Below are 17297 nucleotides of genomic sequence, written 5' to 3'. Positions count from 1 at the left end.
AGCTTCAGCTTAGCTTGGGTATTTTAGAAAGACAACAGTTAGGTAATATGTAGTGGATGATTGAAGTAATAGGGCAGAAGAGTGGTATCTTATTGGAGGAATAGATGTACTATTTGTTGGCTTGTGGGTGAGGCCACATTCATGACAATAATGTGCAACAAATTTATTACTCGTCTGGAGTAAGACTGCAAGGCATGCCCACATTGGCACATAAGCAGTTTTACATATATGGCCTCTATCCTAGCGTAAGAAGCAGCTAGTGATTCTGGCCGTGAGAAGTCTGTGTCACTGTTGGAACTTGATCACATTAGCTGAGTGAAACTACATACATTAACTATGAACATTTAAACCTCGTCTATCCGGACTAACTGGGATCAAATTCAATCCAGACAATCCAGATGTTATGGGTAATGAGCAAAACAAGGCAGATTGCCATTTATTAGGATAAAAAACCAAGTTTTGTAACAAAAATCCCTTGTATACATGTCCTATATTGTTTACAAGACATTAAAAAATATATAATAATAACTTTTTACATCATTTCTTAATAAAGAATTTGTCCACTCTCGTGTGTTTCGAACATGTATGGTATTTGAAGGAATCACGGTCACGCAAACGCTTTTTCATTTATAGTTCAGCTGGAGTGGTCTTAGGCTGACACTTCCAGTATGCCATGATGTTTGTCAGCTGGTGCGCTTTCTATTTCTCGACAAAAAGCATTTTATTACCATAATTCTACCATCTATGCAAGTTCTGTACATTTAATCAAACTAAAAAGTGAATATCTGGCATATTTATAGTTAATTCTTGCTAACGTTGTTAAAAAATTTTATGTGAACATTAAATAAAATGTCTGCAGATCTGACCTGGATTATCCGGAGGTCCGGATCAACGAGGTTTTACTGTAGTTTCTTTAGTTAGTTGACTTGTATCATAATATTTTTGCTTATAGTCCAGTGTTGTTAAGTGGCAGGTAAACAAACATGTTTCAGTCCATTATTTGATATTCATGTGATTTATTCTTAAACTTGTTGAAATTTGAGGTGGCATTAAGGCTACCTCACTTAAGTGGTCAGATCACTTTTCTCCCTCAAAGATGATCTGGGTTTAATTACCAGTAAGGTCAAGCCCAAATTTTTCTCAAGTTGAAAACAATGGACATAGTGAGCTGATGGGTTTCTGTTGTTGTGTTCTCCCCCTCTCTTCCATTCCCCCCTCCATCAATTAATTACATTCTGTTGCTACTGCATTTCACTGTTTTGTCCCCTCATCCATATCTGATGACCTTGATTTCAATTAAACATATAACTCATTCACTCACTAAACATAATTTTCATAAAATTGAAAATTTTTTGAATATCATGATGTTTGTTGTCAGTCCTATTTTTAACATTTTTAACATTTCTGGTCGCATTCCCATAAGGTAAAATGATAATTTAAGCGTGTGTAGTAGAAAACGTCATTAATTGTTTTATAATTCTGGTGTAACCATAGCATCGGTAAGGTAACAGGGAGTGCACAAGATAGCTTCTTCTGGCAAATAAACTCTTTGGATCTTTGTATGTCCTTCACAATAACAAGGAGGGTGCCTGGCTGATCCCATTGCTGTCTGTAACACTGCTCTTTGGAAGGGTCCGTTGGCATTTTTTTCTTGTATTTTTGGGTTTTGTAGAAACATAATTTTTTTTGAAGGTGTTTATTACTCTGATCGTTTATGACTGGTTGTTTTGTACAGAAACAAAGTTAAAAGCAATGGAATGTGTTGCATTGTATTTCAGCAAGAAGAGTAAACAAAAACGAAAGCGAATCAAACGACCTAGAAGTGACTCGTCGGATAGTGATGGTCTGGAAACAAGTCAGAGGGTAAGTTTTTGTAGGAATAAGTGTGGTATTATAAAGCATTTTGGGAGCTACAGACTTCAGTGGCAGTAGTGCGGAATAACACTGTGGATAATTTTATTTGTTTGCAGTCTGAGGGTCAGGGAAAAGGTCGCAAAAACATCAGACGTGTGATCAAGGATGATGATGTCGGAGAAGCAACTCGCAGAGCTGCAAGAGAAGAGGATGAGAGGCGGAAGAGAATAGCAGAAAAACAAAAAGTGGTATGTATATTTTTGTAGTTTGAGTGGTGTTACTGCCCTCGTGTAGTTAAAGAAAAACTGTATATAAATTTATTTATAAAAGTTCTGGAAGCTGCCTTATATGGGCTACACAGTAACAACTGTATAATCAGTGGACACAAGGGAGAAACATTTAAAATTTAATTAGTTCTCACAATAGAAACTAGGAAGGTAGATCGTAATCGAAGTGAAAAACAAGATCTGGTTTGCTTTTCTTCTACCTGTTTTATTGTTAATTAAGATTTTTTATATTTTCTTTGTATATTCATTGAAATTACAAAATTACCCTTGACAGAATTAATTATAAGGAGGGCCCAGGACATTAGTAAATATGATTAAAACTATCTGATACATTTTACAAATTTTAACAATCCTATTTTCACCAAAATAAATTTAACATTAATAAATTTAATTGATTTAAGACATTAGCTGTTCTTATCGGTGCTGAAGTATATATTCACAATATTCCACAGAGGACTGTTCACTGGCTGAGGATAACTAGGAGATTCTGGCATTCTTCAATTTCTAAGGGACCGGCGTGAATTTTGTAGATTAAATTTTGAAAAGTCTTGAACTAATTCTGGAATTGGGACTTGAAAAACTCTTGAACTGACTCTTGCACCCCACTGGAACCAAAAAAGGGGTCCAGTGGTCAATAATCCAAATAAATAGGTAAGTTAGGGCAATAGATTAAATTGGGAGGCAAATATAGCCAAAAGGACGTTGAATTTTCCACTTACCAGTCTGGGGTTGGAGTGAAGTGTGTCACTCCCTTAGGAGAGGCGGCGCGAGTGGTCGCGGTGAACCGTAACATCGTAAGAACTAGTTACTCGGCTGAACTAAAGCGACTAGCCAACTAGATGAATAAAAAAAGTTAGGAAAAACTCCCGAACTTAAGAGATTACATCTCTTAGTTTAGGTGCGGACGAAAATGTTAAAGTTGCGGGCGATGAGCTCCGGCGCGAAATGTGATCGCGGTGACTGCGCAGCAGAATGAATCTCTCTGTCTCCCAGGTGACATGTGGTTAAATTTGGGGCGAGAGGCCCGTAGTACTAGGGAGTGGGAGAAATGGCCTCTGATAGGCTGGAATAAGCCCGTGAAATTTTTGCCCCGCCCACCAAGAAACAAATACGAAGAGGGCTAATTGCCTAGCTTAAAGGGGCCTTAGAGATGCAAAGCAGAGTGCTCTGTCGGTAACAACCGGAACTGACTCGGTGTTGGTACGCCAGAGTCCCGCGAGGTGGGACTAGCGAAAGCTTGGTCCATATAGAGCCCACTGATGCAAGCCTGTCGGGGTGGAATGGAACTTAGAATTTTTTTGCGGTAGCAGCCGGCAGAGGTCTCGCTCCGACGCCTTACTAAAGGTAAGTTGGTTCGCTTTGCCGCCCGGAGATGGCGCAAGCTGTCAGTTTGCCAGCTAGTGGTCTGTTCTAGAGACCGGGAGGTCGTTGATCATCTAGGCGTAAGTTCCTGGAATGTGTGGAGGGGGAAAGGGGGGGGGGGGTTGTTAGCTTGTGGGAAATCTCTTTTGCGGGGTGCCGATATGTGCCCGACGGTTCTGAAACATTAGGTAGGGCATGCCTGGCGTTGCCAACCTAAGCTGGGCTCTTGGAACTGGGTTGCTGCAAGAGGCAGCTGAGGTCCGCGATGCCTATCACGAAGTCGGACACAGTTTCTGGTCGGGTTTGTGACTTGAGGCTGGGAGAAAAGTGAGGCTAATTTCTAGCATAGGCGAAATTACATCTGGGTGTAGGTTGAAGCATTGGGAAAGTGTCGCGGGACTCTCGTAGGAAAGATTTGAACAGTATGCACAAAGGTCTAACAAAGTTTATTTTGGAGAATTTAGAAAAAAAATAAATTTGTGCCAAATACTTAAAATTTTTGGCACAGAGGTGATGCCTGTAGTTTTATTAAGATAATTACTGATGTTTTCAGTTAATGTATAGTTTATTTTATTTTATTCAAATGTATTTATTTTTATAAAAAGATATGTTTATCACAGTAGTTTATATTTTTTAGTCAGGATGGCTCTTTATAAAAGGGCTGTGGGCAATGGTTATGCCTCTATGCTGGACTGGATTTTTGGCGAGTGATGTCAGCTGGTGTTATTCGGAAAATGTGTTCAGTGAATGATGAACATGGATAGTCAGTAGCAGAATGTGGTGTGCCGGATTATGGCTTTAGCTGGACAAGACTTATATTTCGGGCAGGGGCCACCATTATAGAAGTGGAGGTGATACTGGTTGTGAAATTCACAAAGAACTTCAGATCCGGGCATAACTATTAGAGTCAATACAGCGCAGAGAGTGCGAGATTAGATAATTATGGCCACATGTTCCATGGAGGGTAACAGGTTAAGTAAGAGTCTGTTGATCATTGTAAGTAAGAGTTGAATAGGGCGAAACGGAGTGGTGAGCAATGTTCGTGCATGCGAGGGCTAGAAGAGAGACTTCACATCCCTAGGAGCATCTATTTACACGACTGTGGACAAGCAAGTGACTAACCCCATAGCTGTAGAAGAAACCTCCCTGGTCCCTGGTGAGATGTTGGCCACACCATAAATAAACAACAGTAATGTGAGTAGTTCTCCAATAGTTTGTTGGCAGCTGTAAAGACATTTAGTATTTAGGTTGGTTATAATAAACTACAAGATGCAGTAAAGGTACATAGTGTGTAGATGGAACATTTAATCAATGCTTGCTTGCAAAAACTATTTATTAGAGCCCCCAAACCCTTCTTGTTAACAAACTGTAATCGACAAAACATATATAATTGATAGCGAGGTTTAGATTAATTTGTGGAGCAGTAAACATTTAAAATGTATGCTTTAATTTTTATTGTTTGGGTTGTTGATAATAGTACGATACATTCCATTGACCAAATCCGGGAACAATTTTCAAATAATATAGTTTACATATTTTAGAAGTTTCTCTGTCTGATGAAATGAAAACGAGGCATGAAGGATTGGAGCATGAACAACTGGATTTTCAAGTTTTCTTCATGGTGATAAATCCTTACTAACCCTAGGTGATGTTTACGACATGTATGAAGGACAACACAGCAGTAGCAATAGCACATCAATGCAGTTTAGGAAGACAGATTTTGAATCTGGAAAATTCTTGACTTACTGGTCAAACACATGTAGTTGTGTCAGCAGCAATCAAAAGTGGTTTTTAGTTTATTGTAAAAGAAAAGTGACAGCATTATTCCTCTCCCCTCCCCCTCCCCTGGCCCAAAATTTATGCTTAAGAGTGCGTGATACATGTGATTCCGAGCAGCAAAATCGACGTTTGCGGCGGAGCAGATTCTGTAAATACCATGACATAAATTAGATTTTGGCAAAATATTATTTAAATAGTAAGGATGGATCTTAAAAATGTTATTACTCGAAATTTTGGTATGTGTCTTATTTTATTAACTAATTATTCATAAAAACTGCGAAGTGTAGTAGACAAATGCTAGTATAATTTGATTGGAAATGGAAAACAAAATAATAACATTTTACAACACATATGTGTGCATGAGTTAGAAACAGCAGGATGCATTTAGAAGTAATACCAGCTGAAAAATCTGTTCCGCCGTAACTTTTGTAATCAGTAGATGAAGAACGATTTTTACATATCGTAGTTCACGCGTCCACACACAGATGTCGGGCACTCCACGCGCAGAGGTTCATTGCAGTAACACATCACAGATGTCGCACATGTCAGAAGTCGTCACAACTTGTTTTGTTGTATTGCGCTACCACGAAGCCACGTTTTTAAATTGAAATAGGTGGGAAACGCTGCAATGGGTGGCAATAAGACGCACTCTCCGAGTTGTGGAAAAATAAAAGTAACTTATTTTTAAATTGATGATATTAGTTTGTTTTTGATTCCAAAATCTTTAAAATGATTTTATAACACTTTCCATGTATCTGAATATTTCCAATAACTAAAAGAGAAGTCAGTAAACAAGCTATAGGCTTAATAAATAATAGGAAATATGGTAGGAAATATCCACTGTGAGCTACATTTTTTTTTGTACCATCTGTTCAGGTATTTTTGAAACAAGCAAATGCTGTCAAAATGATGTTTGTTGGACATCCGTTGGATATGTGTATCGCGCGGTCACCAGCAGGGCGAGCATGGTTCTCTTCACCGCCCGTCACAGGGACGACGCGTCATCGGTATGACGCTTCGCTACTAAATGCGAGCATGGATCTTATTTCGCCTTCCAGCAAGACGCCTTAGCCACGACAGACCCATCATACGTAAGGCGCAATGGCTTGTCAGTCGTAGACCCGTCATAGCCGTCATAACACCGTCATACAGCCTACTATATGTGTAACTTTCATTTAATACTGGGAAATAATTCTTTCAAATGAGTTAAATAATATATTTTCGTGAAATTTAAGGTTTTGCCTCAATTCTATTTACTCAGAAATTACGTATGTGAGATATACGATGTATCTAAAAAAAAGTTATGTTTTTCTCTGAACAAACTTCGAAACAACTTGTTTCTGATAATAATCACGCCTCATAAATAAATAGTTTCTATGTTTCGTGTGAATAAGACACATTGATTCTTTTTTCTCGTTATTTTTAACTGCACAATACTCAGTTTACCAAAATATATCATACTAAAAAAACTGCCAATCTGCCTACTTTTTTCATATCAATAAAAAAATATAGGTCAGGAGGAGGACAAAATAACGTAATATTTCAACAAGATAGAAGATAACATTACATTAGTTAATTATTCTGTATAAAAGTTAAGTGTAAAACACCTATAAGCATGTGTCTTATTAAACTTCTAAAAACAACTAATTTTCTCTTCAGCTTCCTTACGTGTAATAAAATAGACACAACATGCCTAAGTTTTATTAATGTCCACAATCTTGTTTTCGTGTAGGTAGTTTTCTATTGGCAGATACACCAACTGCCAAATAAATCACCTCCTTTCTGTAAATTCACTGCCAACCTCTGCATATTATCGATCGCCAAGCCGTCGTAGATAAGGCGCCTTAGCGATGACGGGAGAGATATGACGATGGGATCCGTGCTCACATTTTCACGCGGCCGTCACAACTCAGGCGTCATACCAGGGGGGGTAGGAAACGGCTGAAAAAACAACGAAATATCACCATTGGGAAGGGGGGTTAAAAAGTTGCAAAAAAAACATCACGTGATTAAAGCAGCAGCAGTAATTGTTCCACCAAGTTAACAATATAAAAATATGTGTAGAAGTTATTAACATGACAACATACTTACATAATGAACCTGTAGTCACGTGTTATGAAAGTAAGGAAATGCTTGTGTTGTATGGCTTGGGTCATAGGGCCAACGTAATTTTTGTTAACAATTAACATTGGCCTTTTTACAACCAAGTCATACAACTTCCTCATCTTGCGTATTGACGGCTGTACTGCTCATGCCGTATTTTCAGAACGCAATATGCTTGGACAGCGGACTTTTTTTTGTTATATGGTTTTTGTAAACATATCCAGTCACTTGAAGATTTTTAATTTTTGCAAAGCCATCAACGCACTTCTGTGCAACAACCCACGCCTCGCCCGGCCTGTGTCGTCTGTGCCTTCAGCGTTGTTGGGATATGCAATAGCTAGGGCTGTGCGAACCTGCAATTTTCAAGTTCGAACTGAACTCGAACAATAACAGTCAGTGTGAAAGGCGGCATAATTTCCTCATTCCACGCATGGTCAGGCTGTAACGCACAGCAGATATTTTTTAATGTTTGCTGCGAAAGAGACTGTAGCATCCGAGACCGGCCGCAGCGTGGGAAGGTATCGCGGGAGAGGGCGGGCAGACAGTCCGCGGCGCCGGACTGGCGGGGCGGGCCAGTGCGCATTCCACGTTCACACGCTGGCTGTGGCCGGAGGTTTTTGTTTCCTCATTGCCCCGATTTTACAAAGGCAGCGATTTTACGTATGCCATCCTTGGAACCGTGAGCCAAGGGCGCCCATACCCATGGGCAGGGTAGGGCCGTGGCCCCCCTCCCCCCAAATTTTTGGAAGAGGAAAAACTGTATGGGCTTTTGAGGATTTTTGGCAAATTGTGAGTAATTTTTGACACTTTTAGTCAATTTTTGAAGGTTTTCCCACCCCCCAGCCCCCCCTACAAACTATCATATAGTCTGGGCCCCCCCTACAATCTGCCATATGGGCACCCTTGCTGTGAGCATACGTTAAATCGTGGCTCTAGTATTATTAAAATGTAGAAACTAACAAGTTCTAGTGTTGTCACAAAAAAACGAACTCGAACCCAAATTTGTTGACACGAACTTGAACCTAACTATTTTAAAGTTCGGTTCGAGTTCGAAATTTCGAACGTTCGTACACCCTTATGCAATACCTACTACTCTTGAAATGTCACACGTGAATGGAAACTTATCAAATAAGCCTAGCATAACAATTATATATCACGTCTATTAAAAACATGAGCTTAAAGAATTTAAAACATTTATCCAGGATTCTTTTTGGTCATTACATGTGTCCAGATGCAGCAATCCAAATTATGTATATTTTGGATTGCTACATCTGGACACACACTAATGTTAATTGTTGCTGACATCACATAACACAGTATAAACAAATACTAAACGTGTGTATATATATATATATATATATATAAATATATATATATATATATATATATATATATATATATATATATATATATATATATATATATATGGCACAACTGCATTGCCAGTTCACTATCTTTAGCCCGTCCCACTCTTAGATTGCAGTACACGGCTTTTGGCGCGCGCTGTTGCCAAATCTCTAACACATTACGAATTTCAGGAGATGCGTGTCTTTGTAATTCGGATCGAACAAGAAGCATTTTAAAAATCATATCGTAATTTATAATATTTGATACTATTACACATATAAATTTGTAATAATGCCACTTTTATGTAAATTTCAAATAAAAACTACCTATTGTAGACTTGTATCTAAAGTTCTATTTTTTTTTGTTTCGCTTGCAGTAAAATGTCAAATAAACATGAGTGATAAATTTACTTTGTAATATTTTATGTACCAGAACTGTTGTACGGTTTTTATTTAAACGAAGTGGTGTATCACACAGTAACATCCACGAAGCGTAAAGAAGTTTATAAAATGGACGCCGAAAGAGTTAAGCATAAAATCGGCGTTCCTTTAAACGAAAAAAAAAAATGTTCTATCCGCTCTGTCTGGTTATGTGTGAAACAGGTGTTATAGTCCAGTGTCGTGTCTTCACTTGTGCTTCAGCACATCACAAAGCCGCTACTTCAGGTGACTCATCCCACCCCTATCAGCCGTCTTTCATTCGTCTTTCTAGCTCACTTCACCCCCCCCCCCCCCCCCCCCCCTGGTAGCATTCCGTTCGCGGGATGTCCGCATGAATACGCTACATACGCTCGTGGCGGCCGAACGAAGCGCTATCCTACGAGGAAAGAATGAACCACTTCAACTGACTGCGCGCGAGAAAATATTTATCTCCTACGCACTCTTAAAGCAGGAGAGTGTGAACCCCATTTACAAAGTGATGATTGTAACGTGTGTGGTTGTGTTCTTCCTATACATTTAAAATCTGTATGTTTAAATATTACTTTAAAAATTTGTCACTTGATTTCTAATAGTTCAACACAATACATTTTGACTCATCATGTACAAGTGGCAATATAGTGATTGACTTTGAAATTATTGATAATTATTGCTTATTTGTCTTACAAGCCAGTTTTTATATGCTGGGAAATGGGGATGATGTAAATAAAGTGGTCTTGAATATATAGCCCAAGTGGTTTTCTTTTCAGTACAATGAACTCTATGATTTACCGGAAAGCTTTGAAGCACTAGACAAACTGGTTTTGGATTTTGACCCAGAAACCAAAGAAGAACTAGTAAGTGTCCATCCAAAATTGGTTGCGAAACTGAAACCTCATCAGGTATGAGCCATTGCAAAATTTATTTTTAGTTTGTGTAAAATTATTTAATATTTTAACGAGTTCCCATTTAATAAGTTTTCCTGCTTAAAAAGTTGAGATAATTTCACACTCAACCTACAAACATTCAATATACCATTAATCCTTGAAAAAAAAATTTTTTTTAATGTTTTCCATTTTAAACATTGAATAATATCAGATAGTGTATTCACTATCCAGTTTATGCAGTGAGCTAAGTTTTAATACAAAACTTTAATAAGTTTTGATAAATGTTTGCACCTGGTGTTTGTTTTCAGGTGAAGGGTGTCAAATTTATGTGGGATGCATGTTTTGAGTCCGTCCGACAAATCAAGAAAAGTAAAGGAACGGGTTGTATTCTTGCACATTGCATGGGACTTGGAAAAACATTTCAGGTGACGTTTGGACTTCAAAAATATATTGAAATGTGATGCATAGCTTGTAATAATGAACCAGTGAAGTATATTTCGACCATAATTTATCATGATGATTATGATATGCTAGTTTATATCAACTCCCTTCCAAATGGTCTTGAACTCATCATAGTTTAGATTTCTTTGTGCTATTAACTATACTTTTAATTAGTTATACTTAAGTCTCTTGATAAACAGAGTTGTGAAGGCAGAACAATATGTCACTTGCGCTGTTTATTGTTTGTACTGTGTGGTTAAAAGTTGAGTAATTTTTGAATTCATCCTTAAAAAATTGGTTTACAATGACCTAGAATTCGGCTTAAATATACTGTTATACAAACTGATTGTACAGGCACTTTTAAAATTATTTTTCAAATAATTTAAGTCGGTTAAGTCAGTAAGGCCATTACAGGGTTATGTTTGATGTCTGACAAAAAAAATTGTGTAGCTATTAAAAATATTTTAGAGAATGTCACAATTGCCTGTAGTTAGTGCAGTTTATACTTGTTTTTCATTTGCAGTGTTTTCTGGAAATGTTTGTACTTTAAAAACATTTATTGGCTGCAGGTTGTGACGTTAGCACACACTGTGCTGACGAACAAGGCGACCAAGGTGAAAACTATCCTAGTAGTGGTTCCGAAGAGCACTGTGCTCAACTGGATATCTGAGTTCAAACTCTGGCTCAAAGACACGAAAAGCAAATTCATGATAAATGATTTATCTAAGTAAGTAATAAAATATATACTTGTGTTAAAATATACCATCAGAAGTGAGTACTACTTATATTCCAGAAGGAAAAAAAAATGTGTGTGTGCTGTCATCTGTGGGTAAACAAAATTTCTTGGATAAGTGTAGTTTGATTACATAACATCCTGTAAGTTTCACACATTCATTGCATTTGGTGTTCAATAATTTCTTATTTCTCCATTCGATTTTCATGCAGTAATTACTTCCATGCGTCACTCTTTAGGAACACAAAATCTCAGTATTTAGTCCACACATGTTATTAAATTAACTTTGGAAATATTGGCACAGAAATTATTTTTGGTAAGGACTTTCATTTTTATGAAAGTTATAACATTCAAAGGCACAAAAACATCTCACATAATGTGTGTGTGATGTCCCTAATAAAACTATTCACATGTGCAAATGCTTCAGAAGTATGTTTGTGAAAGATATGTATATTCTAAGTGCCTTTTCTGGTTCAGTTACAATCTCTCTCTCTGCTGACCAATGATTGTGGTATGTATAGATTCTTAGTTGATTGATAATTCAATGTGCACAAGAGAATTACATAAAAGTAATTCATTGACTTGTAATAATTAAAGTAATAAACTATAACATTTGTGTTGATTATAGTAAAGGTACTATAGAACTGTAGTTGAAACTGCATGTATTACATACTAACATTCCTTTCTTTCATTGATCTGTTATGTCTATTTTTGTTTTGTTTTAACTTCTGTCATTATTTTAGAAGTGAATTTGTCAGAAAAATTAGGCAAATAAATTAAATAACATTATATTCTAGACCTTTTATTAAAAGTGGAGCCCTACGGTTCTAATGCAGTTACAGTATGGCAACAAATGCAGTGGTAAGAAAAAACCATTTAACTACAGAACAGCCACAAATTATCAGACATCACTTCACAGTCAGCTTCAGCTCTGAGTTAGCTGTACAAGAAACAAAGGAATTTAACTTCCATTTTAAAAGTTTGCACTACAAATAACATGAAAATACATCACACCACCACAGAACTTGTGCAATTATTTGTTTGTATTTGTTGGTTGTAGGTTGGGACAAGATTTGGTGGTGAATTGCGATAAAACAAAATAACTCAGAAAGGCATATCATTAAACTTACGTTATTCCAAAATGAAAGTTTAAACATGGTATAGCACTGACATATCAGTTGAATCGTAAAATTAAACAGCATTTAAACAAATCTTAGCTCAATTGGTAAAATTTTTATCTTTTGATGTTTTATGTGTATAAAGCACGTAAAGAGAGATGAATGCATTCAAATTTGCTAGTCACCATTCTAGTAGTCACAGTCGCCGGAAACAGGGTATCTCACCGCTGGAACACTGGAACACGTACATGTACCATAGCATCGACAAGCACTAAGTGGTTGTGTTTATGTTGAGGTAAGTGCCGGCAGTTGTTAAACATGCTGCCCAATTTCTGTATTTAAAAAACAATCTTCAGATTTTAAGTTTTAAATTTTTGAACTGTGGTACCTAAACAAAAATAAAATATTCTTTAATTGAATCGGTCATTTGAGAAACACCTATTGTCCATTTTTTGTCAAAATTGAGTTAGACACACAGAATTGTTAGTGAAGACAAGGCGAATCCAATATGTATAAAACACCACATCTCCAATACGTAAACACAGTGATACGAGATGTTCAAACATTTGTTCATTGGAGAAACACCACATCTCCTGTAAATGTGTTGTTTCTCAAATTACATACAGCCTTGCTACTCCTTATTCTATGCTAACCTATAGTAAAACAGCTGTAAATGTGTTCAGTTTGAATTATTTGGAATTAATTAAAAGAGCCTTGGAAACAAGCTGGAAAAAAAATACGTTAAATGAAATGATTTACCAGAGGCGACACGAGGTGGGAACAAACATAATTTAGGAACTTCCTGTAACAAGCAAAGGGGAAGTTAGGGGATTGTTATAATCAATAAAATAAAAACTACACGGTTAACTTGATCTATAGTTTCCCTGTTTTATTTGCCCTGATGAATATCATGTTTCAATTATTTTAACATACCTACAAAAGATTTAACAATTTTCCAAGATTAACAAAAGGAACACGAAATTGGGGCTGGCCAGCGCTTACTTAAACTAATTTACATTCTTAGTTTGAAATATAAACATTTGCATTATGAGTGGATGGATCCGATGATTATATTCTTAATTAGTTCTATTCGTTTTACATTTTCTTGAGAAAAACACTGGTCGCTGGTGGGTTGGTCATCCGGCTGAGATAGTACGTCGCTAGGTAAAGGGGAAATGTTGAAATTACATTACCACCCGGGGTCTTCAAACAATCACGTCGGGTGGTAGAAAAGTTTCTTCTAATGTTTCTTCCCACGGAACAGGGAAGGGGGGGAGGCCACGAGATGAGAGCATCAATCTCTCCCGGTCATCGAACCCTGTCAAAACAGGGGAGTTGCCCAGCACGTTGCAGTCGTGGAGTCAGCCAGGCTCGGGAGCTCGCGAATTGCGCGGCAGGACGCGGATGATTTCTTCATAATAATAAATTTCAAAGAGAAAAATTTCTAAGGCAAATAACTAAACTATGCAGACAGACTAATCTACTAAAATGGACTTGAGGGATAGCATCCCTTATACAAGGCGACTACATATTCGTTAACGGTCAGATGAAATCTACCCGATTCGCCAATACTCGATGGAGGACTGTCTGCAGCCGCGACGCGAGTTGATCTGTCCGGCGGAAAAAGGCGTCTCGTAATTAAAAAGTGCCCACCGGCTCTAACAGGTGGAAAGGGGGGGGTGTCTTGCCCGCCGAAAAATACCGAACTTGCCCGAACGCGGGCGAAAAAAAAACTCTAGCAGGAGTTTTGAAGTTGGCCACACTGGGCGACCGTAGCGAACTCTGTCGAAGCAGGTCTGAGTTGAAAACAATCGACTCGACCACGGCGTCCATATAACTCAAGGCAAAGCAGGTGCTGCTCTCTGGCGCCCTAGAGGGTAGGCAAGCGGAGAAGTTCGCGAATTGGCCGCTAGGAAGCGCTTGTGATCAGTTTTGGCGCACTCGTTTTGCGAAGAGACCTTGGAAACGGTCACCGGTGTCCAGGGGGTTACGACCGGTCATTGGTCTTACTTGGAACTGAGAAGGGGGGGAGGTGGGGGTAAAATGCAACGCTGATGGGAAACTACGCCCCGTCGTGGCTACAGAGGGGCGAATATAACACTACGACGTGATGAAAAGGGCGAATCTCAGCTCGTCTCTGCGAACTGGTCGCCTGCAAGCTACAGCCTTGCCATGCAGTTAGGATCACGAAGGGAAATGATATTACAGGCTTGAGGCGTGACTGAAGGCGGGGGAAATGGTAAGCGGTCTGCCAGTCAGTGATTAGGCCAGCAGAATATCCGATACGCCGATGGGAAAGGGGCTCCAGAGCACTGAGACAAAGTTTAACTCAGAGGAGTACACCGGACTAACAAATTAAAATTACACTATAGTAGGGCAAATAAAATTTCTACACAAAAATTTAAAATCATAATAAAAATTTAAAATATATTGTGTCGAATTTACAAATTAACGGCACATACTTCCCCCCTGAAAGACGGAGTCAGGGTGGCCCACTTGAGCCACCAAAGACCTGGGTTCCAGAAACTTACCCTGTACCAGGATCTACTGTAGTAAACTACTTACATATAAAAAAAATATCTTGATCAAATCGAAGGTATATTATAATTAATTAATTAACACTTAACGATGAATGAAGTAATGAGGAAAGTTGATCTCAGATGTTGGGAAAGGTGTCACGTGACAAAACTCTAAAGATGGGTACTGTGAGGCGGGCCGAAAAGCACTGAGGCAGAAACAAGGGAAATGCGTCCTTGAGCACTCAGTGACTGATGGGGATTGTAACCCCTGTAAATGGGTATGGTAACCCGTAACTTACAAAATATATTTGGGAATAGAACCCCTGTACAATTGTCTTTCCATAAAAGGCCGAAGGCATTGGGACTTTGCCCTGCACAATCAGGCCATGGAGAAGACGGTCCAATTTGCTGCTTCCCCGAAGGTAAAACAGATCCTCAGTCCCAGAGTGACACAGGGCCTAAGGGTAAGATTCCCTTGGCGGGTTTTTAAATTATCGGAATGGAACCCTAAAAGATCAACAATCCGTATGAATGAATGAATTAAAAAAAAATTAAATATTCGACAAAGTTAGAAATTTTAGCGCATACAACTCTGATGTTCAATATAACTAACTAATATTTATTATTTAAATGTTTTCTGCAAACATAACAATAAATTAATGACTCTTCGCACTCAAATTTAAATTATTTAAAGAAAGGTAAAATGCAATAAACCAACAATTATCAATCAAAAGGGTTATAAATTATCATGGAGCGGTTAGATCTTCCATGACTGCTGATAGGTTTCACACTGCCTGAGAGGGGGTTTGAACATAGGCCGTCCAAAGGTGAGTGCTGGGGATCTAACCCAGTAACACTCTATGGTCATAGGATTTTTCTCCTAGAGGACCGAGTCTCGGCTCGTTGGCTCGTAGGACCCTTCTTTTGCGCTGCTCGTTGGCTAGCTTGACCTAGCTCCTATTTAAGAAAAACACATAAAAGAAACCAGTTTGCCGTCTGGAAGTCACGTAGCTCTTACTTAAATAAACCATATCATCGATAGCGATGTAAAAGAAATACAGCTTTGGGGGTAGAATGCAAAGGAAACAAAAAAAAATGGCTAGATGTGACAGCTTCTGTGCTCAGAATCTATGTACGTCGCTGTACATCACATTTACGTGCAAGGGAAAATAAAGAAATAAACATGTACAAGTATTAACGAAAAATCAGAACAAAAAACACTACAAACATTATTCTTGCTTAATTTACGAATTATGATTATTAAAAAAAATTGAACTTAATCAAAAATTAAATAGATAAAATCGTCGAACAAAATTCATGAAGATTAAAAAAGGAACTGTCAGAGAAGTATTACTAAGTTAAAAAAAATAAAACAATTTACGTCAAGCAGCTTGTTCAAGACTGAACTTACATATGGAAAAATTAAAAATTAAAGTATCTTAAATTACATAGAGTGTGCTAGCCTAGAGACGGGATGCTTAAATGTACCCAAATTAATTTAGTGGACCTCTCGTGGGAGGTTGAAAGGATTTCAACACTCTCGGTGATTACTATAAACATTACAATGAGGCTAGTCACCTCGTAGGTACTTAATTTCGGGCAATACGTATTTTAATATGCTTGATTATATTATTATTATTTTATCACTATATTATGTTTTCAAGTATTATTACTTTAATAATGTAAGACGTGAAATTCTTATAAGGCAAATGTCTTTCAGTATAGTTTGAAATCATTATTATGATGGGGGGGGGGGGGGAGCCCTTGATATGTAAATTAAAATCTATATTTAAATATTATGTGCGTGTTTATTAGTAATGGCGTTAGTAGCCTAAAAAAAGTACTCTTAACTTATAGTTATTTGTTCATATGTAAACTTAATAATTAAATTTAAACACATTTAGCTGACTACTGCGGGACAACAGTGGAAAACTATAAACTTATTTGACTCTCAGTCATAAAGTAACTACGGCGGGCGGAGATAAACAGAGCCCGTCGTCACGACAAAGACGTCAGCTGTGGTCACCCCTTGAAGATAAGCGGGCGGCAGAGGCCGCTCGAAGAAGGAAGGGGGGGGGGGAAACAAACATGACAGCTCCCATGTGGCTGTCGGGAAAAGGATGTGAGCGGAACAGTTGCTCACCTAAAAATTTGCTATGGTCCAGGATTAATTGGACAAAAACAAAAAAAAATATACGTCGCGGACATTCGTCTCGCGCTACTGGGACAGTAAGGTTCCAGGTGAGATTACAGTTGGACACCCCTACGAAGGTCGTACAGGGCGGTGAACTGAACTCGACGCGACAACGCGCGCCGTGAGAGATAAGCGGCACGTAGAGACCGGGGAGGGGTGTCTACGACCTTGTCAACAGCACGTTCGGGGGCGCGCGGTGGGGGGGACAGCTGGCTGGCTGCCGGACGTCTCGCGCGCTACGCGCTACCTAAGTCCGC

General features: G+C 38.3%; 1 protein-coding gene across 9 annotated transcripts in view; it reads left to right on the top strand.

The window, feature by feature from the left end:
* LOC134531113 (transcriptional regulator ATRX homolog) overlaps positions 1–17297 on the top strand; it is a 258967-nt gene that overhangs the window by 133183 nt on the left and 108487 nt on the right. For all 9 annotated transcript variants that reach the window (XM_063366679.1, XM_063366674.1, XM_063366677.1 and 6 more), the window contains 5 exons: positions 1779–1863; positions 1971–2102; positions 9919–10050; positions 10344–10460; positions 11046–11203. In XM_063366679.1, the coding sequence (XP_063222749.1) occupies positions 1779–1863; positions 1971–2102; positions 9919–10050; positions 10344–10460; positions 11046–11203 (624 nt within the window). The remainder of the gene's footprint in view (positions 1–1778; positions 1864–1970; positions 2103–9918; positions 10051–10343; positions 10461–11045; positions 11204–17297) is intronic.

This window comes from Bacillus rossius, chromosome 3 (genome assembly GCF_032445375.1).
Source record: "Bacillus rossius redtenbacheri isolate Brsri chromosome 3, Brsri_v3, whole genome shotgun sequence".
Lineage (NCBI taxonomy): Eukaryota > Metazoa > Arthropoda > Insecta > Phasmatodea > Bacillidae > Bacillus > Bacillus rossius.
This window is presented reverse-complemented; position numbering and strand designations above follow the sequence as displayed.